Source organism: Phaseolus vulgaris, chromosome 10 (genome assembly GCF_000499845.2).
Source record: "Phaseolus vulgaris cultivar G19833 chromosome 10, P. vulgaris v2.0, whole genome shotgun sequence".
NCBI classification, from domain to species: Eukaryota; Viridiplantae; Streptophyta; class Magnoliopsida; order Fabales; family Fabaceae; genus Phaseolus; species Phaseolus vulgaris.
Window position 1 is genome coordinate 3,382,199 of NC_023750.2, and position 25,762 is coordinate 3,407,960.

The following is a 25,762-nucleotide window of genomic DNA, read 5'->3' on the forward strand; positions in this document are numbered from 1 at the left end:
CTTTAGTATAAAAAACAAATATATTATAAAAATAAGATTATATACATAGAGGTGAGATGGGGAGAAGAATGATTCAGGAAAGACTTTCTGGGAAAAGGGTGCTCATTGTACTTGACGATGTGACTGAGTTTGATGCATCAGTAGTATCGGAATGCCTTGAATGGTTCAGTGGAGGAACTGTAATAATCATTACAACAAGAGATGTAGACCTACCAAGGATTCTTCAAGTTGATTTTGTTTTTCCGTTAAAGCCAATGAACGCAAACGAGTCCCTTGAGCTTCTTAGTTGGCATGCATTTGGAGAAGCAAAACCAAAAGAAGAATACAATTACCTTGCAAAAAGTGTAGTTAGTCGTTGTGGAGGACTACCTCTAGCTCTTGAAGTCATTGGAAGTTGTTTATTTGAAAGGACAAAAGAAGAATGGAATAGTGTTCTGTTAAAATTGGAGAAAATTCCCCTGCACGACATTCAACGGAAATTGAAAATAAGCTTCGATGGTTTACTCAATGAAAAGGAAAAAGATTTATTCCTTGATATATGTTGTTCCTTCGTTGGTAAGGGCAGATCCTATGTTACCAAGATCCTAAATGGCTGTGGAGTAGATGCTGATACTGGAATAAGAGTTCTCATAGAACGTAGCTTCATACAAATTAAAAAGAACAAACTTGCAATGCATCCTTTGCTACAAGAAATGGGAGAAGAAATTATCCGTGAAAAATCAAAAAAGGAATTTTGGATGGAGAGGAGGAGACTGCAGTTTGATGATGCAGAATATGTATTGACAGATAATTCAGTAAGAACATTCTTTATTTACGGTTTCTAAAACTTCTCATTTTCAGTACATTTGTTTTTCTTTACTCTTTTGATCACAGGGGAGAAACTCTCGGGCAATGCCTGAGAAACTGCGTTCAGCCAGAAGAGAACAATCAAGACTCCTGCTGAAACTCGCTGGAAGTTCTGAGTACACTTCTAGGAAATTGAGATGGATCAATTTGCAAGGGTCTTTTTCAGAATGCGTACTTGACGGCTTTCATCTGCATGATGCAATAGCGATTCACTTAAAACACACTCATCTTCGACACCTCTTGAAAGAACCTCAGGTTTTTTATTACGTGCCATTTTCTATTAAAACACAAAGCTAACTAAAACAAAATTGTAACCTAGTGCTGTTTCATTTTGATTTTCTTCTCTGATACTTGTCAAAAAAACTGTCACGGTGTAGGTTTTGAGGTGGCTCAAAGTCCTTAATCTTAGTCACTCCAAGTGTTTAATAGAAACCCCTGACTTTTCCGGATTACCAAGTCTTGAACAGCTCATTCTCAAAGATTGTCCAAGATTGCACAAAGTACACCAATCTATTGGATGTCTCTCCAATCTTACACTGCTAAATTTGAAGGACTGCACAAGTCTAAGAAATCTCCCCAGAAATTTATATACGTTAAAATCCTTAAAAACTCTCATTCTCTCTGGTTGTTCGATGATTCATCCATTGGAAATAGATACGGTGCAAATGGAATCCTTGATAACTCTAATTACAGAAAATACAGTTGTTAAACAAGTGCCTTTTTCAGTTGTAAGCTCAAAAAGCATTGGATATATATCCCTAAGTGGATTTGAGAGATTGCCACGTAATCTTTTTCCTTCTATCATTCGGTCTTGGATGTGCCCTACAAAGAATTCCACATCTTATATTAATTCGTTTTGCATGGATATGGAGGATGATAGTTGGGATGATATTACACCCTTGCTTAGCAGCCTTGTAAATCTTCGAAGTGTTTTGGTGCAATGTGACACCGAGTTTCAACTGTCTAAGCAATTGAAAAATATTCCGGTGGAATATTTTGCAACTACTACAGAATCGGGAATTTCAAAGCAGCACTTCAGGTCTTCTTTGATTGGTGTTGGAGCATATCATGAATTCTTCAATGCTGTCAGCCATAACGTATCTAAGGTTCTTCTCTAGCTTTCCCTTTGGTTGTAGCAGATAATTTGAATAGCAAAAATTATAAAAATGTCTAAGCTTTTTATCACATGGTACAGGTAACAGTAAGCAGTGAGTCATGTGATGTTTGTCTCCCAGTTGACAATGATCCTTATTGGTTGGGCCATATGGGTGAGGAACATTCTGTTTCTTTCACTGTGCCTCTAGATCGTGACTTGAAGGGAATGGTTTTGTGTGTTGTTTATTCATCAACCCCTGAAATAGACGCAACTGAATGTCTTAGAAGTGTCTTAATTGTTAACTACACAAAGTGCACATTGCATATACACAACCATGGCACAGTAATTTCCTTTAATTATATAGATTGGCAGGGTATATTGTCAAATTTAGAATCTGGAGACAAGGTGGAGATTTTTTTGAGTTTTGGTCGTGGATTGGTTGTCAAGAACACAGTTGTCTATCCCATATGTGGTGAATCAAATTACTTGAGAAAAGAGCCAAAGAAAAATTCTCTCCTTAGATTCATAAAGAAAATTGTAAGGTGACTTCAGGTAAGTCATTGATCTTCTTTGAGAACAGGAGGATCCCTTTAGTTATGGAATTAATCATTGTTTCCTTGCTTCCACTTCATCTTTTTTCCATTTTTCCAGTATAGCTTATTGTTAAGAAATTCATGTTTATTTTAGCCTTGTTTCTCACTCCTCAAATTGTGCTTCACTTCAGCTGTTTATCTTATTTGTTTGCTTCCTGTTAATTTTGTCAATTCTTTTCCCTTTTAGCATTTAATATCTCAATAAGAATTTCTCTTTAAAAAAGCATGCACTATGAAATAAAAACATGTTGTTATGAGCTTTGCTTTGCTAGGTAGTCTCTGTTTTCGTTCCAACATAATAAGCATCAATCCCTTTATTTAAGACTAAATGAAACAAATTTTAATTTCACTTCTCGTTTTTACACTTATTTTATTTTTTTATGTATAATTTCTGTTGTTTGTAATCATTTCTTGGCGCGCTCAACTGAGGGGAGAAAGAGTCGTACAAGTGAGGGGGTTACCAAGAAGAAGATGCAGAGAGCTTCGAAACGAAAGACATGCAAGTTGAGCGCGTAAAGGATAAAACTACTAAATAGACATAAAAAAGACAATTGTTAGGTCAAAATCTGTCATTATGGGATTTTTAAATTTAGATGACGGTGGAGTCCAAAACTATCGTCTATTTTAAATTCTTAGACGATGGTTCTCCTTATAAATTGTCGTCTTTATTTGATTTTTTATATAGACTATGAATTTTTTAATAAGATGATTCACATCTATAAATTGTCAGACTATAAAGTGTTGTAGTATTGTTATTTTGCACTAATGTCTATACTAGTTAAAGAAAGCAAGCCAATTTGCTGGGTTAGTTGGGAAGATGTGTGCAAACCTAAAGAAGAGGGAGGATTGGGTTTAAGAGAAATACGAAAGTTAAACCATACTCTCCTAGCTAAATGGAGATGACGTTGTATCTCTCAAGAGGAGGGAAGGTGGAAGGAGTTATTGGACTCAAAGTATGGGTTGGAGCCTGGAAGCGTCCATACACTAGTCAAACTCCAATCTTGGTTGTGGAAAGATCTCTATAAAGTGTGCAAGGAGGGAGGAGGAAAAGGATGGTTTCAAGAAGAACTAAGCTGGAAACTAGGGTGTGGAGACAAAGTAAAGTTCTGGGAGGAGGTGTGGGTTGGGAGCTCTGATCTCAAATCCTTGTTTCCTAGATTGTTCTCTCTATCCTTAAACCAGGGGCAAACAGTGGGTGAAGTTGGCGTGTGGATTAATTTGGATTGGAGATGGAGGCTGACATGGAGGCGTGCCAAAGTTGAGTGGGAATCTTCACTGGAAGCATACCTCTTTACACTGCTATCAGGGGCACTAATGAGAAGGAATGACGTGGATGTGCAAGTGTGGGGGAAGGAAGAACCAAGCCATTTTTTTTGTGAATTCTGCTTATGAGTGCCTTGCCAAGCAGTCTCGTGGAACCTAATCCGATGTGTTTAATCTCCTTTGGAAGACTAAGGCATTCCCAAATGTGATCGTGACAACTTGGAGAGTGCTGCTGGATAGAATCCCAACAAGGGTGAGTTTGAGTAGGAGAGAGGTGATGATGGAATCTACGATATGTGCAATGTGTCAACTTAAGGAGGAGTCTTGTCAACATATCTTCTTGGAGTGTAAATACACACAATGAGTATGGTCCTTGTGCTTCAAATGGATAGGTATCTCTTTTGTTCAACAGAATGATTTAAATCTACACTTTATGAGTTTTTATCTAAGCAATGCTAGCAAGAAGCAAAACCTGGTATGGAAAGGTGTTTGGGCATCTGTTATTAGGTGTATCTGGGACCAAAGGAACCTGATTGTATTCAAAACAGGGCTAGTAGACTGGATTCTTAATCCAATGCTTTGCATTAGAAGTTATAATTAGGACTCCCAGATGCCAAGAGTTTTAAGACTACGACCTATACTGGATTTATAGTTGGTTGGAGGTGTTGGTGGGTTTGTCACGGCCTGCAGTTGGTGCAAGATGGAAAGGACATATGCGCTTGTATGCAAGGGAGTCAAAAGGAATGTTAAGGACATGATGGAGGATTCTGTTTTGATGTGTCTTATAACAGACCAATAGAGGCAGGGTGTATGTTGGTTCAGGGTTCTTTTTGCAGGAAACAAAAACTGTGTTTTTTATGGTGTTTTGGTTGTTGTGGAAATCCCTAAGTGTGTTTGCTGATCAACTAGTGGTCTCACATGTGAATGGTAGCAGTAGAGGTTGTGGTGGGGATTCAGACATGTTGGGGGATGTAAGTCGAAGTTGTAAACTCCAACCAATCTAAGTGCGAGATGGACCCTGACAAGTAGGAAGTTGGTTTCTGATAAAAGTGAGCTTAAAATGAGCAAACAGGGGGAAGCCAAAGTCCAAAAAGGAGCGAATGGAAGATGCTGCATTGAAGTGATTAATTCTGTGACAAGTGCTACAATCGTGCCACTGCAAGCTGGGTAGAAGGAATGTCAATGAGGTGGTGGAGATAACCAATATTTTGGTGTATTTTGATGGCTTTGTAGCTGTAGTTTGCAGTGCTTATAACATTCCAATACGAGCACGGTGCTAGCTGGAATAGGATGTCTAGCTTATGCAGCAAACATTATCTATTTGTTCATCTCTTTATTCTTGGAGATTCTTAATGTGATTTGGTTTATGTAAAAGGGTTGGGATACCCCTTTTGTATCCCTCTTAATTTAATTTCATTATTTGCTGATAAAAAAAAAACTTATAATATTACAAATAATGAAGTCAATTTGTGATTTTATGGTTAAAGAGCTTATCCAATAATTTTATTATTTTATAAAAATGGTAAATGCATGTAAACATATTTAATGTTTAGAAAATATAAAATATGTTTATTATAAAAAAATTAGGTAGAAAAGGTTAATGAAAAGATATTGTATGAGAATGTATAAGTATTGATAATCAAACTAAGTAATAAATTAATTCTATTCCACTTTAGATAATCTATATTAGTTACTTAGACCAAGTTAATTGCATAACATTTATTTTTGTCCAAAATCAATATCATTCACTCATGAAAATGTTATCTTCGCCTTTTTAGGGCTAGACCAAACCAAGTCAACGTGACCTAGTCTACCTCAATTTTTGGAAGGTTTTATGGAAGTAATACTAACCATGAGATTTTGGTCCAATATCTGTATTCCTTGAAGTTTTCCAAAATCTATCACTACAATTAGGAGCCACACAAGCATACCCTTCTAACATCATTCGATTAAAAGTCTTGATTGGAATCACACTCTATCCACAATAGTAATAATATTTAATAATATTTAATAATATTTAATAATATTAATAAGATTAATTATATTAAATATATGAATAATGTTAATAATTTTTATATTAATATTGATAAATTTACTAATAATAATAAATAATGTATGTAATGATTAAAGGTACTTTGAACATTATTCAAGGAATTTGAGTCTCACATGTTCTACTTTAGAGTTTGAGTCCCACGTACTATAATTTAGTTTTAACTCTAATTATAAGTATCATAACATATATAATAATTATCAATAATAATCAGTATTAAAATAGTAAAGGTTCGTGTCATCTTCTTCTTCTCAAAGAAGATCAATGACTTACCTGAAATCACATTACAATTTTCTTTATGAATCAAAGGTGAGAATTTTCCTTGGCTATTTTCTCAAGTAATTTAATTCACCACATATGGGATAGACAACTGTGTTCTTGACAACCAATCCACGACCAAAACTCAAAAAAATCTCCACCTTGTCTCCAGATTCTAAATTTGACGATATACCCTGCCAATCTATATAATTAAAGGAAAGTACTGTGCCATGCTTGTGTATATGCAATGTGCACTTTGTGTAGTTAACAATTAACACACTTCTAAGACATTCAGTTGCCTCGATTTCAGGTTTTGATGAATAAACAACACACAAAACCATTCCCTTCAAGTCACGATCTACAGGCACAGTGAAAGAAACACAATGTTCCTCACCCATATGGGCCAACCAATAAGGATCATGGTCAAATGGGAGACAAACATCACATGACTCACCGCTTACTGTTACCTGTACCATATGATAAAAAGCTTAGACATTTTTATACTTTTAGTTATTCAAATTATCTTCTGCAACCATTATTTGTCATCAAAAATTACAAAATGTAATTCAATTTGTTGTGTTATATCAGCATCATGTCGTCAGAGATTTAGAATGCATATCTGTGTTCATCTCTTTCAGTTTATATTTCTACAATCGTTAGGAATAAATCATGAAACTAATAAAGCAAGAAAGTGGAAATCAATTTCCCAGTACTTAGAGACTTTATTAGGATTATTTTGTGTTCTCTTAATTGCTAAATTCAGGTGAAGGTGATAAAACCAAAGGGAAAGCTAGAGAAGAACCTTAGATACGTTATGGCTGATAGCATTGAAGAATTCATGGTATGCTCCAACACCAATCAAAGAAGACCTGAAGTGCTGCTTTGAAATTCCTGATTCTGTAGTTGCAAAATATTCCACCAGAATACTTTTCAAGTGCTTAGATAGTTGAAACTCTGTGTCACATTGCACCAAAACACTTCGAAGATTTGCCAGGCTGCTAAACAATGGCGTAATATCATCCCAACTATTATCCTCCATATCCATGCAAAATGAATTTATATAAGATATGGAATTAGTTGTTGGAGACATCCAAGACCGAATGATAGAAGGAAAAAGATTACGTGGCAATCTCTGAAATCCACGTAGGGATATATATCCAATGCTTTTTGATCTCACAATTGAAAAGGGAACTTGTTTAACAGCAGTGTTTTCAGCAATTAGAGTTATCAAGGATTTCATTTGCACTGTGTCTTTTTCCAATAGGTCAATCATCGAACACCCAGAGAGAATGAGAGTTTTTAAAAATTGCAACATATCTACCTCTGCGGTGTAAGATTGGAGAGACCTCCAATAGATTGGTGTACTTTGCGTAATCCTGGACAATCTTTGAGAATGAGCTGTTCAAGACTAGATAGTCGGGAAAAGTCAGGGGTTTCTATTAAATATTCTGAGTGACTAAGATTAAGGACTTTGAGCCACCTGAAAACCTACACCGTGACAGTTTTTTTGACAAGTATCAGATAAGAAAATCAAAATGAAACAGTTGTAGGTTACTGTTTTTGTTTTAGTTAGCTTTGTGTTTTAATAGAAAATGGCACTTAATAAAAAACCTGAGGTTCTTTCAAGAGGAGTCGAAGATGGTTGTCTTTTATGTGAATCGCTATTGCATCATGCAGATGCAAGGAGTCAGGTGAATATGGTGTATAAGACCGTTTCAAACTGATCCATCTCAGTTTCTTAGAAGTGTACGGAGAATATCCATCGAGTCTTGATGGTTCTCTTCTGGCTGAACGCAGTTTCACAGGCACTGCCCGAGAGTTTCTCCCCTGTGATGAAAAGAGCAAAGAAAAACAAAATTACTGAAAATGAGAAAGCAATGTAAACACTTCCAAGAGAAGTTTTAGAAACCATATATAAAGAATGTTCTTACTGAATTATCTGTCAATACATATTCTGCCTCATCAAACTGCAGTCTTCTCCTCTTCATCCGAATAATTTCTCTTCCCATTTTTTGTAGCATAGGATGCATTCCAAGTTTGTCGTTCTTTTTAATATTTATGAGGCTACTTTCTATCAGAACTCTTATTCCAGTATCAGCATCTACTCCACAGCCATTTAGAATCTTGGTAACATATGCTCTGCCCTCACCAAGGAAGGAACAACATATATCAAGGAATAAATCTTTTTCCATTTCATTGCGTAAACCATAGAAGCTTATTTTCAATTTCCGTTGAATGTTGTGCAGGGGAATTTTCTCTAATTTTAACAAAACACTATTCCATTCTTCTTTTGTCCTTTCAAATAAACAACTTCCAATGACTTCAAGAGTTAGAGGTAGTCCTCCACAATGACTAACAACACTTTCTGCTAGATACTTGTATTCTTCTTTTGGTTTAGCTTCTCCAAATGCGTGCCAACTAAGAAGCTCAAGGGACTCGTCTGCGTTCATTGGGTTTAACTGAGAAACAAAATCAAATTGAAGAATCCTTTGTAGGTCTTGATCTCTTGTTGTAATAATTATTACAGTTTCTCCACTGAACCATACTCGCCATTTCAATACTAATGATGCATGAAACTTAGATACATCGTCAAGTACAATGAGAACCCTTTTCCCATAAAGTCTTTCCCGAATCTTATCGCTAGGAGTCTTCATCTTTGTTTTTAGGACATCTAAAAGAAGTTGTTTTTCTAAACGAAGATATGCACTTGTTCCACTACCTAGTTGTGTAATATCTTCAATGAAACTTTTCTCCATGAATGTACCTTGAATTTGATTGTAGATGGCTTTGGCAAGGGTGGTTTTACCCGATCCTCCCTTTCCACATATCGCTATCGTAAAAACTTGCGTGGATCTATTTTTGATAATTCGAATGACATCTTTTACACGGGATTCTAATCCAACTGGAAATTGAGTGGCAGACAAGACTGGTAAATGAAGAACGGTCTTAACAATTTTGTGGACTAGTTCAGCATCACTCCTTCAAGTTCAATACCAATCATGGAAGAAGTCATTTAGTACCAAAATGAAATGAGAAGCTTAAAATATGGTGATTGAGTGAGTGATTTACCTGTAATTGCTCTCATCCCATCCAAATAAATTTGCAGCTTTGATGAGTGCGTGGCTCCACCGGGACATGCCATGCTCCAGTTCTTGTCCTGAGAATGTTTGGTGTGCAGTTGCTTTGAAGGCTTTTCCAAAATCACCCTTCTGAAGACGTACATCAGATGGCTGAATTTCGTAATACACGGGCAGAACATGTCTGCAATAAGTTTCATGCCATTTGATGATTTGTTGAAGCTGATGAAGACACCAAGCAGATTGAGAATAGAATTTGGTGAAAACAACAATTGCTACACGACAGAGATTGAGAATAGGTTGTTGGAAGGGAATTGGGTTGTCTTCATTGGGGGTGGTGAAGGAAAGTGGTGAAGCCAACAGCAGAGAGGGCAGAATCGAGATGAGACACAAATTTCCTTTGGATTTCTTCTCCATTAAAGTTTATCACCACATCGTACATCCGTGGCAGTTTGGTTGATGAAGAAGCCAATTCCATGGGAGGAATTAATGAAGTCATCAACTGTTAGAAGAAGAGACGAAGTGAAAGATACGATCTATAGATATAAAATCATTTATAGTACTTTTATGTTAACAATTTTCTTAAATTACAATTTGGAAAAAAGAAATATCTTTTCATTGAAAAATTAATTTTAGAAATTTATTATGACGCATCATTGTACCTGATATTTTACTTAATTATCAAAATAATATTTTAATTTTTTTGAATAGACTAAGAAGCACGTTAACACCGTCGCTGAACTTTTCTACTTTAGCCGGTGAAGAAATTAGACCAACGCCCACTTCAATCATAAAAATATATATTAGACTAATAATTACGAAAGTTTGTCTAGTTTTTTTAAAATTACATATTAACTCTTCTTTCATTTTAAAACATACATCAAGTGTCTTTTTATTTTATGCAAATGTCCCTTAAAGTTTTAAAAGCTTATAACATTACACATATATTTCTAAAAGAGGTTAATATAGGTATAAATACATTATTTCAATGTCATTTTGTTAAAATTATTAAACAATTTTTTTTATTTATATTGATTTTGAATTTGTAAGACCCCACTTAAAAAAAAAAAAACTCGTCAGTCCCATTTTTTCTCTTCTTCTCCTTTATCTTTTAGAGTGGTGTCCTATCACCACTAGCACGTCTCAATGAGAGAGACCTCGGTCTATCGATCCTCTTCCAAATCTTCTGATGTTGTATGTTTAGGTAGGGATCCAGTCTTAGGTGATTATTTTTTCTTATACTCGTGTTTAATAACCAATGTCTGTTGGGTATGAAGTCAGGACCAATTGAGTTGGGTTGGGCTGACTAGACACATGTTTAGTGAGTGGGCTTAATTATTGTGTCCCTTTATTATCTCTATTTAAAGACATCATTGTGCTTGTAATTTGGTACGCAACACGAAAAAAATAAAATCTAATATTTGCTCGTGTGGATGTATGTTGCAGTTGGCGACCGAACCGCGTTAAATCTTGTGTTGTTTATTTTCGGCAGTTGATTCGTGATTGTGTGTGTTGTTTCCGCGTGCGTTTTTACTATCAACTGGTATCAAGAGCTTTGGTTCGTTCACACACTAGAGATCTGATCAGCAGAAATTAATCGACGAGACGTGAAAATTGCGACTGCAGTAGTGTTCCAAAGTTAGGGTTTCGCAGAGGCGGCAACAGCATCCCAAAGCTAAGGTTTTGCAGGGGTTGCAGCAGCGTCCCAAGGCTTAGGGTTTCACAGCGGTGCAAGGAGCAGTGGGGACTGCGACCAGGTCTGTTGGTGAGTGATTTTGGGTGGTGCAATTTTTGTTCTTGATTTAAAAAAAAAAAGATTGCCAAGATCAAAAATCAGTTGTACCGAGTATCTCGTCTAGTCATTTGAGATGACAGAAGAAGGGAGGTTTCGAATTGAAAAATTCGATGGTATAGATTTCAGTTGGTGGAAAATGCAAATTGAGGATTTGCTAGTTCAAAAAGATTTGGACGTGGCTTTGGATGACAAGCCAAAAAAGATGTCTAATGCAGAGTGGGCAGGTTTGGATCGGAAAGTTATGTCCGTTATCCGACTCTCTTTGAGTAAGAATGTTGCGTTCAACATTTTGAAGGAGAAGACAGCGAAAGGTATCATGGAAGCATTGTCCAACATGTACGAGAAGCCATCTGCTGCAAACAAGGTGTTTCTGATTAGTGAATTGGTAAACACAAGGATGAAGGAAGACAGTTCAGTTATTAAGCACATCAATAAAACAAATTCGATCTTAGCCAGACTTATGTCAGTGGGCATTAAGTTCGATGATGAAGTTCAAGCTTTACTACTGTTATCGTCTTTGCATGACAGTTGGTCCGGAACGGTTACAACAGTTACCAGTTCAGCGGGATCCGATGGATTCACTTTTGAGAAGATTCGTGATCTCATTCTTGGCGAGGATGTCCGAAGAAGGAGTTCTGGAGAATTATCTAGTGAATCGCTATATGTCATGAGAGGTAAGAGAAATATCAGAGATAGTGGGAGCAAGAACAAAGGAAGGAGTTAGTCAAAGACTTGGGATTGCTCAAGTGTAACATGTTGGAACTGCAAGGAGGTGGGGCATTTCAGGAATCAATGCCCAAATGATAAACAAGTCAACATTGCAGAAGATTCCACGGACGAGGACCTCTTAGTCTGTTGCACGGAGAGTAGTGTGGATTCATGGGTCATGGATTCTGGTGCCTCATTTCATGCTACCCACAACAGTGAAGCATTGCAGAATCTAGTTATTGGGGACTTTGGAAAGGTAAGACTAGTGGACAATAGAACTCTTAAGGTAACGGGCATGGGTGACATAGTGTTGAAGACACCAGTTGGTTTTTGGACTTTGAAGAATGTCAGAGTTGTTCCAAGCTTAACGAAAAGTGTGATTTCTATTAGACAGTTGGATGAACAGGGACATGAAGTGAAGTTCGGAAATAGCAATGGAAGGTTGTCAAGGGAAATCTTGTCATGGCCTGCGGAAGAAAGAAAGGTTCGTTGTATATGGTCGGATTACCGTCTGAGGGAGTGACCATCCCAGGTCAGAAGATAAACAAAATCCGGTTCACAGAATCTCGTGGGCAGAAGAGGGTTGTCTTTACAAGAGAGAAACCCAGAGCCACAGGTCAGATTCAGGATGAACGAGCATGGAAAGGTTTAGGTAGACCAGTCGGAGGTACTTGTGGCAGTGGGAGCACGGGTCGTGCTTTAGCTAAAGTTCCTATACGACAGTGGGTTAGGAGAACCAGTATTCCAGCGGTTGAAACTTCTCCAGAAAATTTCTTGTTGAATATGGAAAGTGTTTGTTCTCAGGTTGTTCCAGGATCTGACAGTTCCTGTAAGTGGGAGTCAGTAGGAATAGAGAACAGGTATATGGAGAGTGTTTGTTCTTAGGTTTTTTCAGGATCCGACAGTTCCTGTAAGTGGGAGTCGGTAGGAACAGAGAACAGGTCAGTGACTGACGTGTTGAAACTCAGGGGAGTTTTAACGAAGTCTTCAAAATGATTAAGAAGGCTGGTGGCAACTAGAGGTAGAACATTGAGTTTCGTCGACAGATTACAGAAGTACATGTACACAGTTGAAGCGTAGGTGAACATTGTTCCGTGGCTTCAAGTGGGAGATTGTTGGGTATGAAGTCAGGACCAATTGGGTTGGGCTGACTAGACACATGTTTAGTGAGTGGGCTTAATTATTTTGTCCCTTTATTATCTCTATTTAAAGACATCATTGTGCTTGTAATTTGGTACGCAACACGAAAGAAATAAAATCTAATAGTTGCTCGTGTGGATGTAGGTTGCAGTTGGCGACCGAACCACGTTAAATCTTGTGTTGTTTATTTTCTACAGTTGATTCGTGATTGTGTGTGTTGTTTCCGCGTGCGTTTTTACTATCAATGTCCACATTCGTTTTTCTTTTGACAAATTCACCATTGGTGTGTTACGGGCTTTAAACGTAGCGCCTTCAAAGCTTCACCCGAATAGTTGGGCGTATGTCCAAACTTTCAAATTTTGAGCTTGTCGATATGTTTAAATCCTACGCCCTAAGTTTTTTACAAATGTATAGTACCTGGCCAGGTAATCGAGTAGGGTGGCTGTCCTTGATTTTCCAGCCGAGGTCATGCTTGTTGGCTCTCTTTACTTCTTCGTATAAGAATTTTAAAGGGAGTTTATTTAAAGTTGTGCCTGGGAGGAGGAGGGTCACCATTTTTTTACAACAACAACTCTCCTCGGTTCCTTTCTACTGGACTCGCGAACTGGCATGCTTCCCCGAAATATTCCTACTCGGTGGCTACTATGGGTTTTCTTGTCGCCTACTCAGCTTCAAGACATTGAGGGCATGCTTTCATTTTTATCTGTACTTTTGTCTTTGTTTTTGATGTTTTGTTTGGCTTGTGCCATTTTCAGCTATCATGGCTTCCGTGATGCCTGAAGAGTGAAAGAAATTTTACAAGGAACTGTTGAAACAAAGACAAGTAGAGGCTGGGAAGGCTCCGCTTGTTCAGGCCAAGGTCGTAGAGCCGCTGCAAAGAGTTCCAGCTAGCGAGACTCTCCCTCCCATTTTTTTTTGATCAGCAATGAATAAATAAAATAAAAGGGATACTTCAGGGGTATCCCAACCCATATACAGAAACCAGAAGTGGACTTCTTATATCATCCACAAATCACAAAAGAAACTCTCCTTTATGGTTGGAGCATAACAACCTTAAAGTAAGAAAACCATACCCAAAAAATAACCAACAACCTCAAAGCAACATTCAACTATACCGATACACCCAGAACCGAGGCCACCTACATTCACCTTGCCACGCGACGAGTTACCCATGCACGTTGCAAAACGTAGGCGACCACCAACTACGCACATATGGAGAACGCCGCTTCCTCGACTGGCGATCATGTTGACCTTTGCATAACTTCGGCGACCACCGACTACACACATATAGAACGTCGCTACCGATCTTGTTAGCCCAAGGAGAACGCCGCTTCATCAACCGGCGATCATGTTGACCCCTTGCATAGCTTCGCTGACCACCAACTACGCACGCATGGAGATCGCCGTTTCATCAACCGGCGATCATGTTGATCTTGTATAACTTCGACGACCACCGACTACACACATATGGGGAACGCCGTTTCACCGATCGGCGATCATATTGACCAAAGGAGAACGCCGCTTCAACAACCGGCGATCAAGTTGACCTTTGCATACCTTCGACTATCTCCGACTACGCGCACCTAGAGATCGTCGTTTCATCGACCGACGATCAAGTTGACGACCACCGACTACACACAATTGGGGAACGCCGTTTCATCGATCGGCGATCATGTTGACTATGGAGAACGTCGCTTCAGCGACCGGCGTTCATGTTAACCTTTGCATACCTTCAACGACCACCGACTACACAGCGACCGACGATCTCCAAGACCTGCGAACAGGCATTCAAGGTACCAAGAGTCACAGCAGTCGACCTCTCTCCCTCCCATTGATCCAAGTTCAAAGAAAGCTCGTCGGGAGAGGGAGTACAAGAAGTCGTCTTGCATCCATCTGGACAAGTCGTCTTCGGGAAAGTCCCATAAAAGACAACATGTTGAGGCTGGGTCGAGATATGCATCTTGGCGAGAAGGTCTCGATCCCACTCGACTCGACAGAGAGGGAGTGCTTTATGTCGGCGACAACTTCTGAGTTGGTCGAGTCTTTTATGGAACGAAGTGCCCGAGCTTTCGTTATCGGCAAGCAAATAGGCCCAATACTCAAAGAGAAGGATGGGGCAGATGTGGAAGGCCTTAAGACTTAACTGGTGGAGTCTGCTTCCTCCCTTCAATATGCTCTAGACGCCAACAACGCTCTGACTAGCCAAAACAAAGACTTAGTTGCTGAGTTGGCCTGGTTAAAGTTGGATAACCACGTGTTGTTGTACAAGGATTTTGACCTTTCTTATCCAAAAACATATGTCGTCATCAACTTTGACTTAAATTATTGAAACTTAATACCGATAAAAAAAAACCTTTGATTTCAATGCTTGTACATTGTAGATATCAAAATGCATCTGCATGACAATATCATGAAGTTATAATTAGGATTTTAGTATTAAAAATAAATATAATATAAAAATAAGACTATATACATTACCAATACATCCTGCTAGATCATTTTTCGATTGACCTCAAACACATCTTCTCATGCGATAATTCTCGAAGATAGCTACTGAAAATCTCTGTATTTGGACATGATGTCAGACCAATACTAAGATCTATAGTGAGTAGTGACATATGAAGTAAATGGATATTAATTGTTGGCCCTATCTCTATTAAAAAAATAAAGTAAAAATCATTAATAATATTATTACACAATTTCATACAAATAAACGTATAAAACTTATGAAAAATAACAAATTCATAAATATACATTCCCTCATTATGTCTTTACAGGTTGCATGTATATCATCAACTACTTTATCATCATCTTTATTCATCATCATTGATGTAAAGGTACGGGAGTCACCAATATCAACTTTACACAATTCATCATCAATGATCTCTACTAGTTTTTTTTTCATGAAAAAATAACATACCAACTTTTTACGTATGATTTTTTACATAAAAAAATTGAGATGCTTGATGTGCCATGATAAATGGCTCACCCAATACCTATCTTTCTGAAGCCAACCAAAGTCATTCTTGATTCATTTCTTTTTACACAACTCTTATTGTCAATCCACTTGCACTTGAAACTAAACAAAAAACCTAGTATAACCAACCTCATAGATATGTTCTATTACACCATAGTACAACATTGATTCAACTATAGGATTTTCATCTTTTGAAGTGAAGAAATGCATCGACTCATCAATTATATTTTTTTTTATCAACAAAAAATGAAATTAAATTAAGAGGGATACAAAAGGGGTATCCCAATCCTTTTACACAATCCAAACCACATTAAGAGATTACCAAATAAAAGAAAGAACACCCCAGAATGAAGAAGATATGTGTTATTTGTTGCATAAACTAGATATGTGTTATTTGTTGCATAAACTAAACACCTTGCACCAGCAAACACCCTGCCTCTATTGATCTTCTATAAGAGATGCAAACTGCAGCTTCAATACCACCAAAACTCATGGAAAAAATTAGATAATTCCATCATCTCATTAACATTCTTCAGCGTCTTCCAGTTGCTCCATATTGAACATTGGTTTCACCCTATAACAACCAAGTAAATTGTTAAGGCCCTCATCAATCATAATCATTAATATTAATTAATGACTCGTGGATGCAAGTAATTGTATTATCTGAAGCAGTTTGGGTAGTAACATGGGAAGTTTTTATTGATTAACTAAAATTTTGAATTTGTAAATATTCTTTTTACTTATCCTAGTTGAAGGATAAACTTATAGAAGATATTCACATGTAGTACACTTTCATATTTTTTACAAGTAACTTTATGATTGTGAAGAGAGAGGAAGGTAAAGGGTAAAAGAGTAAAACAGAGTGAGAGTTTGAGAAAAGGGAAAAAGTATACCAAATATTCATATCAAAGATTACAATTACAAGTGTATATAAAGGAGTTATAACCAATAGGGGGTTATAACATAAAAGACTAAAAGGCAGTGAGATATATTATCCCTTTACATCCCCCCTTAAACTTGTGGTGGGGATGTGTTCCACCATAAGTTTACTCTTAAAATTAAAAAAGGATGCTCCTGAAATAGGTTTAGTAAAAATGTCAGCTACTTGATATTGACCAGGAATGTGCACCAGATGAATGTGTTTTTGTTGAACTTTCTCTCTGACAAAGTGTAAATCTAATTCAAAATGCTTAGTCTTGGAGTGCATGACAGGATTGGCAGCCATAAGAACAACTCCTAGATTGTCAGAGTATATTGTAGGAGGAGAGAAAACTTGTCGGAGTTCTGTTAGAAGGGATTGAATCCATAACAGCTCGGCAAGAACAACAGCAACACTTCGATACTCAGCTTCTGTAGTGCTCCGAGAGACCACCTTTTGTTTTTGAGAAGACCATGAGATAAGATTCTTTCCCAAGTAGACACAGTAGCCAGTTGTGGAGCGTCTATCATCCAAATCAGTTGCCCAATCAGCATCACTGAAACCCATTATGGATGATGTAGAACTGGGATGAAGATGGAGACCATGCGCAGTGGTGCCAGCAACATATCTTAGAATCCATTTCACAACTTTCCAATGGTGTTCTTGAGGAGCATGCATGAACTGACAGACTTTGTTCATAGAAAAAGCAAGTTCAGGACGTGTGATAGTGAGATATTGAAGTGCTCCAACAGTAGATTTGTAAACAGTGGGATCTGGAACGGCTGTGCTACCATCTTTAGTTAACCGCAAAGAAGAAATCATTGGTGTGGGCTGGGATTTGGCATGAAGCATATCAGTTTGCAGCAAAAGATCATTTGCATATTTTTCCTGAGACAAGAATAAACTACCATCTGGTAGTGATGAGACCTGAACACCAAGAAAATAATGCAATATTCCAAGATCTTTTAAAGGAAAAACAATTTGTAGGGCAGAAATAAATTTTTGAATTACATTAGATGAGTTACCAGTAATAAGAATGTCATCAACATAGACAAGAATGAGTAAGACATTACCATCCCAGAACTTTATGAACAGAGAAGAATCACTTTTAGAAGATTGAAAACCCATCTGTGTAAGAGTGTGATGAAGCTTCTGAAACCAGGACCGAGGAGCTTGTTTTAAACCATATATAGCTTTGTTCAGTTTGCATACATGTTGAGGATGCGCAAATGAAACAAAACCAGGTGGTTGAGCCATGTATACATGTTCTTGCAAGTCTCCATGCAAAAAAGCATTGTCAATGTCTATTTGATGTAGTGGCCAATTGTGGGAAACAGCTAAAACAAGAACAATTCGAATTGTTGTCGGTCGAACAACAGGGTTGAATGTGTCACTATAATCCAGACCAGGAACCTGAGTAAAGCCTTTTGCTACAAGGCGTGCTTTGTTGCGATGAAAAGTCCCATCAGCATGCAACTTGCGTTTGAAAATCCACTTGCACCCAACAACACTCGCAGCAAGAGGAAGAGGCATTAGAGTCCAATTGTTATTAGTTATAAGCGCATTATATTCAGATTGCATTGCTTTAAACTAGTTTGAATCAGATAAAGCTTGTTTATAACCAAGGGGTTCAACAAATGATGTACTAACCTGATATATTTTGGGTTTGAACACACCAGCTTTGGAACGAGTCACCATGGGATGATTGTTGATGATAGAATCTGAAGCAGGTGGAGAAGAAAGAGACTCCATAGATTCACAAAATATAGGTGCAGTGGTGCAAGCAGGAGCAACAGAATTATTATTATTAGGAGCAGATGGTAAAGAGGTGGATGAAGGAATAACAGTGAGGGGCACATTAGAATGAGTAGAAGATGACAAATCAGAATCAATAGAGAAAGGATTATTTGTAAGAGAAAAAGGAAAAACAATTTCATTAAAGATGACATGGCGTGAGATAATTGTCTTACCAGAAGGCAACAAGCAAAGGTACCCTTTATGATTGGAATCATATCCCAAAAACAAACATATAGAAGCATGATATTCAAATTTATGATGATTATACGGTCTAAGCAAAGGATAACAAGCACAACCAAAGACTTCAAAAAATTCATAAGTGGGTTTTTTGTTAAAAAGAACTTCATAAGGTGTACGATTGTTAAACACAGAAGATGGTAAGTGATTAATAATAGTAGTTGCAGTAAGAAAAGCTTCTCCCCAAAACTTATAAGGCAAAGAGGCAGTTGATAATAAGGCTAAACCTGTCTCAACAACATGTCTATGTTTTCTTTCAATTGAGCCATTTTGCTCATGTGTGTGAGGACAAGTTAGTCTATGTTGTATCCCATTATTATGCAAGGAAGGTGTAAGAGCAAGAAATTCCTTAGCATTATCCGTTTGTAAGCTTTTTAATATGCATCCAGTTTGTTTTTCAGCAAAAATTTTAAAACGCTGGAAAACTGAAAAAACTTGAGATTTAGAGGATATGAGATAAAGCCATGTAAAGCGCGAATAAGCATCAAGAAAGGCTAAGTAATACCGAGATCCATTAGAAGAATAGTATGGAGAAGGACCCCATATATCAACAAATACAAGTTCAAGAGGACAAGTATAAACAGTTTCAAAATCATGAAAAGGTAATTGGTGATGTTTAGCAATAGTACAATTTTCACAAAAAACAGAGTGTTTAATACATGGTACGTTGCACAATTTCATTACTCTAGTAACAGTGTTATAGGAAGCATGACCAAGGCGATTATGCCATAGTTGAAACTTAGAACACACAGAATTAACACTAATATTGCATACAAAAGGTTTGAGTTTGTGAATAAATGGAGGAAACACATAAAGACCATCTTTAAGTTTTCCTTGTAGAATGATCTGCTTTGTATCCTGTTGTTTGACAAGGCAGTAATCAGAATAGAATTCAAAGAAGACATTATTGTCTTTAGCAAACTTAGAAACACTCATAAGATTTTTGGTGATGTTTGGAACATGAAGAAGTTGATGAAGATGAACGACAATGTTATGGTGAGGAGTAATATAAGTGGCAGAGCCAATGTGAGTAATGGGAGTACCTGAACCATTACCTAACTTTACATCCTCGGTGCCATTATAATTGGCTTTGGTGGTAAAAGCATTGAAGTCACTTGTGAGATGATGTGTAGCACCGCTGTCAGGATACCAGAGAGGATCGGTGACCGTAGATGGTGCTCCCAAAATAGATGGTTCAGCAGATTCATTCGCTGAAGCAAAAAATTCAGTAGCATTAGCATTGATAGAGGTATTTGAATCGGTGTCATACCTTTGCCAACAACGGAGAGCTGTATGACCCATCTTTCCACAGATTTGGCACTGAGTCTTGAAATTAGGGTTTCTGTTTGACGCTCCAGAAATTCGATTTGACGCTCCAAAGAAGCGATTTAGGGGTCGTCCACCACGGCGACCACCTCTGTGAGTTTGATTCATCCATGGTTTGTTGTATGTGGGGTTTGACGGTTGCCAAGAAGCTGTTGAAAGATGTGCTTGAACAATACCAGAATCCAACAATCGATGTTTGTCAAAACGCTCCTCTTGAGCAAGCAGAAGAGCCTCAATGTCTTCCACTGTGTATGGATCGATGCGAGAGGTGACGGAAGTAATGAAACCATCATATTCGTCAGGTAAGCCGTCCAGAATAGCTTCGATTTGATCATCGATAGCAGCAAGTGTATCCACGATTTTCTTTTGATCAAGAAGATAGGTGGAAATGGAGCGATCTTTCTTAGGATTGCGTAACTGTACCTTGAGTTTCTTAATTTTGGCTCGAGACTGAGTGGCATAATACGTATGTAGTTTATTCCAGATTTGATACGCTCTGTGAAGACCCACCGTTTTCGTCAAGATTGGCGTGTCATGGACGCGAGAAGCCAGGCAACGAGAAGGTGATCCTGTTGCTGATGCCGAAGAAAAAGAGGATTAAGGGTGGGCGATTTTGAATTTTCAACAGTGAGAAATTCTGGGGGTGATGAAGACTCCTCCAAGAACCGTGAAAGGTTGAGACCATGTACAGTGACAGTGACTTGTTGCTGCCAGAGAAGAAAGTTATCATCATCCAATTTCAATGAAACTGGAGTAGAGAAAGTATGAGGTGTGAAGGAGGAAACACCAGAAAATTTTTCAAGATTGGTACCCGAAGAAGAAGAAGATGAAGAAGGGGAAGACATGATGAAAAAAAAAAGCTCTGTATACCATGTGAAGAGAGAGGAAGGTAAAGGGTAAAAGAGTAAAACAGAGTGAGAGTTTGAGAAAAGGGAAAAAGTATATCAAATATTCATATCAAAGATTACAATTACAAGTGTATATAAAGGAGTTATAACCAATAGGTGGTTATAACAGAAAAGAATAAAAGGCAGTGAGATATATTATCCCTTTACAATGATATAGCTTGTAAATTTCTAATTTTATTTATGATAGCTTATACCTTGCGTATGAATGTTAGGATCGTTGTATTGTTAATTATTTATGTACTTATGCATTGTTTATACCTTTCCCAAAATGATAACCTGAAAAAGATTTATCTGGGAATTGTGTTTGTTATAATTAGAGAAATGTAAATTGTTATGCAGGGAGAGAAATCACTAAAACCAGTCAAATATTAAAAAAACTATCTTATAATTTCTCCATTAGCTAAAATCTTAACCAACATCGAAATTAGCTGAATATACTTTTTTTTATAACTATTCTTGTTCTAATCCACATAATAAATGTACTTTTTATATTTTAAAACAGATATAGTGTGAAATGAAAAATTATCATAACATATGCCAATTTTACAACTGACCATGCAAATCTAAAATATTAATAAAAATGTTGTCTATAATATAAGTTGTACTTGTCTAAATGGTTATTTTATTTGAACATGTCAAATGAATTATAATTTATAAGAATTAAGTTTTAAACATTTTTAACAAAGTTAAAATAATTTTTAAGATCATGGCTATATTTGAAAAAAAAAAGAGTTAAAAGTTGAAAATTGAAAAGTCATAACTGAAAACTATAATGAAACCTAAAAATGTGAATTGAAAAAATTGACATGTTTAAATTATACATAAAAAAATAAAATAAGTGTAACAACGAGAAGTGAAATTAAAATTTGTTTCACTTAGTCTTAAATAAAGGGATTGACAAAATTAACAGGAAGCAAACAAATAAGATAAACAGATGAACTGAAGCACAATTTGAGGAGTATGAAACAAGGCTAAAATAAACATGAATTTCTTAACCATAAGCGGACACAATGATTAATTCCATAACTAAAGGGATCCTGTTGTTCTCAAAGAAGATCAATCACTTACCTGAAGTCACATTACAATTTTCTTTATGAATCTAGGGAAAGAATTCACATATGGGATAGACAACTGTGTTCTTGACCACCAATCCATGACCAAAACTCAAAAAAATCTCCACCTTGTCTCCATATCCTAAATTTGACAATATACCCTGCCAATCTATATCATTAAAGGAAATTACTCTGCCATGCATGTGTATATGCAATGTGCACTTTGTGTAGTTAACAATTAAGACACTTCTAAGACATTCAGTTGCATCGATTTCAGGAGTTGATGAATAAACAACACACAAAACCATTCCCTTCAAGTCACGATCTAGAGGCACAGTGAAAGAAACACAATGTTCCTCACCCATATGGGCCAACCAATAAGGATCATTGTCGACTGGGAGATAAACATCACATGACTCACTGCCTTCCGATACCTGTACCATGTGATAAAAAGCTTAGACATTTTTATACTTTTAGTTATTCAAATTATCTTCTGCAACCATTATTTGTCATCAAAAGTTACAAAATGTAATTCAATTTGTTGTGTTATATCAGCATCATGTCGTCAGAGATTTAGAACGCATATCTGTGTTCATCTCTTTCAGTTTAAATTTCTACAATCGTTAGGAATAAATCATGAAACTAATAAAGCAAGAAAGTGGAAATCAATTTCCCAGTACTTAGAGACTTCATTAGGATTATTATGTGTTCTCTTAATTGCTAAATTCAGGTGAAGGTGATAAAACCAAAGGGAAAGCTAGAGAAGAACCTTAGATACGTTATGGCTGACAGCATTGAAGAATTCATGGTATGCTCCAACACCAATCAAAGAAGACCTGAAGTGCTGCTTTGAAATTCCTGATTCTGTAGTTGCAAAATATTCCACCAGAAAATTTTTCAATTGCTTAGATAGTTGAATTTCGGTGTCACATTGCACCAAAACACTTCGAAGATTTGCCAGGCTGCTAAGCAATGGCGCAATATCATCCCAACTATAATTATCCTCCATATCCATGAACGAATGACTAAGAGATATGGGATTCATTGTTGGTGACATCCAAGAACGAATGATAGAAGGAAAAAGATTAGGTGGCAATCTCTCAAATCCACGTAGGGATACATATCCAAGGCTTTTTGATCTTACAATTGAAAAGGGCACTTGTTCAGCAATTAGAGTTATCAAGGATTCCATTTGCACTGTATCTTTTTCCAGTAGGTCAATCATCGAACACCCAGAGAGAATTAGAGTTTTTAAAGATTTCAACAAATATACCTCTGCGGGGAGATTACTCAGACTTGTACAGTCCTTCAAATTTAGCAGTGTAAGATTGGACAGACATCCAATAGATTGGTGTACTTTGCGCAATCTTGGACAATCTTTCAGAATGAGCTGTTCAAGACTTGGTAGTCCGGAAAAGTCAGGGGTTTTTGTTAAATACTTGGAGTGACTAAGATTAAGGACTTTCAGCCACCTCAAAACCTACACCGTCACAGTTTTTTTTTTTACAAGTGTCAGAGAAGAAAATCAAAATGAAACAGCAGTACGTTACATTTTTTGTTGTTTTAGTTAGCTTTGTGTTTTAATAGAAAATGGCAAAGTAATAAAAACCTGAGGTTCTTTCAAAAGTAGTCGAACATGATTGTGTTTTAAGTGAATCACTATTGCATCATGCAGATGAAAGTCGTTAGGTGGGTATTCTGAAGACCCTTGCAAACTGAACCATCTCAGTTTCCTAGAAGTGTACTCAGAACTTCCAGCGAGTTTCAGCAGGAGTCTTGATTGTTCTCTTCTGGCTGAACGCAGTTTCACAGGCACTGCCCGAGAGTTTCTGCCCTGTGATGAAAAGAGTAAAGAAAAACAAAATTACTGAAAATGAGAAAGCAAAGCAAACACTTGCAAGAGAAGTTTTAGAAACCATATATAAAGAATGTTCTTACTGAATTATCTGTCAATACATATTCTGCATCATCAAACTGCAGTCTGCTCTCCATCCAAAATTCCTCTCTTGAAATCTCACGAATAATTTCTCTTCCCATTTCTTGTAGCAAAGAATGCATTCCAAGTTTGTTGTTCTTTATAACTTTTATGAGGTTACTTTCTATCAGAGCTCTTATTCCAGTATCAGCATCTACTCCACAGCCATTTAGAATCTTGGTAGCATAGGCTCTGCCCTCACCAACGAAGGAACAACATACATCAAGGAATAAATCTTTTTCCATTTCATTGCGTAAACCATCGAAGCTTATTTTCAATTTCTGTCGAATGTGGTGCATGGGAATTATCTCTAATTTTAACAAAACACTATTCCATTCTTCTTTTGTCCTTTCAAATAAACAATTTCCAATGACTTCAAGAGCTAGAGGTAGTCCTCCACAATGACTAACTACACTTTTTGCAAGGTAATTGTATTCTTCTTTTGGTTTTGCTTCTCCAAATGCATGCCAACTAAGAAGCTCAAGGGACTCGTCTGCGTTCATTAGCTTTAATGGAAAAACAGAATCAACTTGAAGAATCCTTGGTAGGTCTTGATCTCTTGTTGTAATGATTATTACAGTTTTTGCACTGAACCATTCACGCCATTCCAATACTAATGATGCATGAAACTTAGATACATCGTCAAGTACAATGAGCACCCTTTTCCCAGAAAGTCTTTCCCGAATCATTTTTCTCCCCATCTTACCACTAGGTGTCTTCATCTTTGTTTTTAGGACATCTAAAAAAAGTTGTTTTTCTAAACGAAGATATGCTCTTGTTCCACTACTAAGTTGTATAATATCTTCAAAGAAACTTTTCTCCATGAATGTACCTTGAATTTGATTGTAGATGGCTTTGGCAAGGGTGGTTTTACCCGATCCTCCCATTCCACATATAGCTATCGTAAAAACTTGCGTGGATTTATTTTTGATAATTCGAATCACATCTTCCACACGGGATTGTAATCCAACTGGGAATTTAGTAGCGGACAAAACTGGTAAATGAAGAACGGTCTTAAAAATTTGGTGGACTAGTTCAGCATCACTCCTTCAAGTTCAATAACAATCATGGAAGAAGTCATGTCATGTGGTACTATAATTAAATCAGAAAGCTTAAAATATGGTGATTGAGTGAGTGATTTACCTGTAATTGCTCTCATCCCATCCAAATAAATTTGCAGCTTTGGTGAGTGCGTGGCTCCACCTGGACATGCCATGCTCCAGTTCTTGTTCTGAGAATGCTTGCTCTGCAGTTGCTTTGAAGGCTTTACCAAAATCACCCATCTGAAGTCGTACATCAGATGGCTGAATTTCGTAATACACGGGCAGAACATGTCTGCAATAAGTTTGGTGCCATTTGATGATTTGTTGAAGCTGATGAAGACACCACTCAGATTGAGAGTAGGCTGTGGTGAAAACAACAATGGCTACACGAGAGTGATTGAGAATAGGTTGTTGGAAGTGAATTGGGTTGAGTGCATTGGGGTGGTGAAGGAAAGTGGTGAAGCCAACAGCAGAGAGGGCAGAATCGAGATGAGAAACAAATTTCCTTTGGATGTCTTCTCCATTAAAGTTTATGAGCACATCGTACTTCCTTGGGAGTTTGGATGATGAAGAAGCGAATTCCATGGAAGGAATTGATGAAGTCATCAACTGATAGAAGAAGAGGATCAATGCAACACAGTGAGTCAAAGAAATGATATGAACAGACACAAAACCATTCAAAGTATTTTTTAATAGTGGAGG

At 37.1% G+C, this 25,762-nt stretch overlaps 4 protein-coding genes across 4 annotated transcripts; 1 reads left to right on the forward strand and 3 right to left on the reverse strand.

The window, feature by feature from the left end:
- The first annotated feature begins 33 nt into the window (after nt 1-33).
- On the forward strand, nt 34-2,779 carry LOC137819552 (disease resistance protein RUN1-like). Its single transcript, XM_068623437.1, has 4 exons — nt 34-794; nt 874-1,101; nt 1,224-1,952; nt 2,042-2,779. Exons 1-4 carry the CDS (start codon nt 57-59, stop codon nt 2,486-2,488), a joined length of 2,142 nt encoding a protein of 713 aa, XP_068479538.1. The 5' UTR covers nt 34-56; the 3' UTR covers nt 2,489-2,779.
- Nucleotides 2,780-6,138: 3,359 nt separating this feature from the next.
- On the reverse strand, nt 6,139-9,741 carry LOC137818965 (disease resistance protein RUN1-like). Its single transcript, XM_068622633.1, has 5 exons — nt 9,176-9,741; nt 8,038-9,085; nt 7,718-7,933; nt 6,909-7,594; nt 6,139-6,573 (listed from the first exon to the last, which is right to left on the reverse strand). Exons 1-4 carry the CDS (start codon nt 9,598-9,600, stop codon nt 7,424-7,426), a joined length of 1,860 nt encoding a protein of 619 aa, XP_068478734.1. The 5' UTR covers nt 9,601-9,741; the 3' UTR covers nt 6,139-6,573; nt 6,909-7,423.
- On the reverse strand, nt 6,175-7,379 carry LOC137819144 (uncharacterized). The gene is made up of 2 exons (XM_068622907.1): nt 6,909-7,379; nt 6,175-6,573 (listed from the first exon to the last, which is right to left on the reverse strand). The coding sequence occupies exons 1-2, from the start codon at nt 7,377-7,379 to the stop codon at nt 6,175-6,177; spliced, it is 870 nt and encodes a 289-aa protein (XP_068479008.1).
- A 12,221-nt stretch (nt 9,742-21,962) lies between the features above and the next one.
- Nucleotides 21,963-25,762, reverse strand: LOC137818616 (disease resistance protein RUN1-like). Its single transcript, XM_068622142.1, has 5 exons — nt 25,161-25,762; nt 23,981-25,064; nt 23,652-23,876; nt 22,812-23,522; nt 21,963-22,476 (listed from the first exon to the last, which is right to left on the reverse strand). Exons 1-5 carry the CDS (start codon nt 25,664-25,666, stop codon nt 22,090-22,092), a joined length of 2,913 nt encoding a protein of 970 aa, XP_068478243.1. The 5' UTR covers nt 25,667-25,762; the 3' UTR covers nt 21,963-22,089.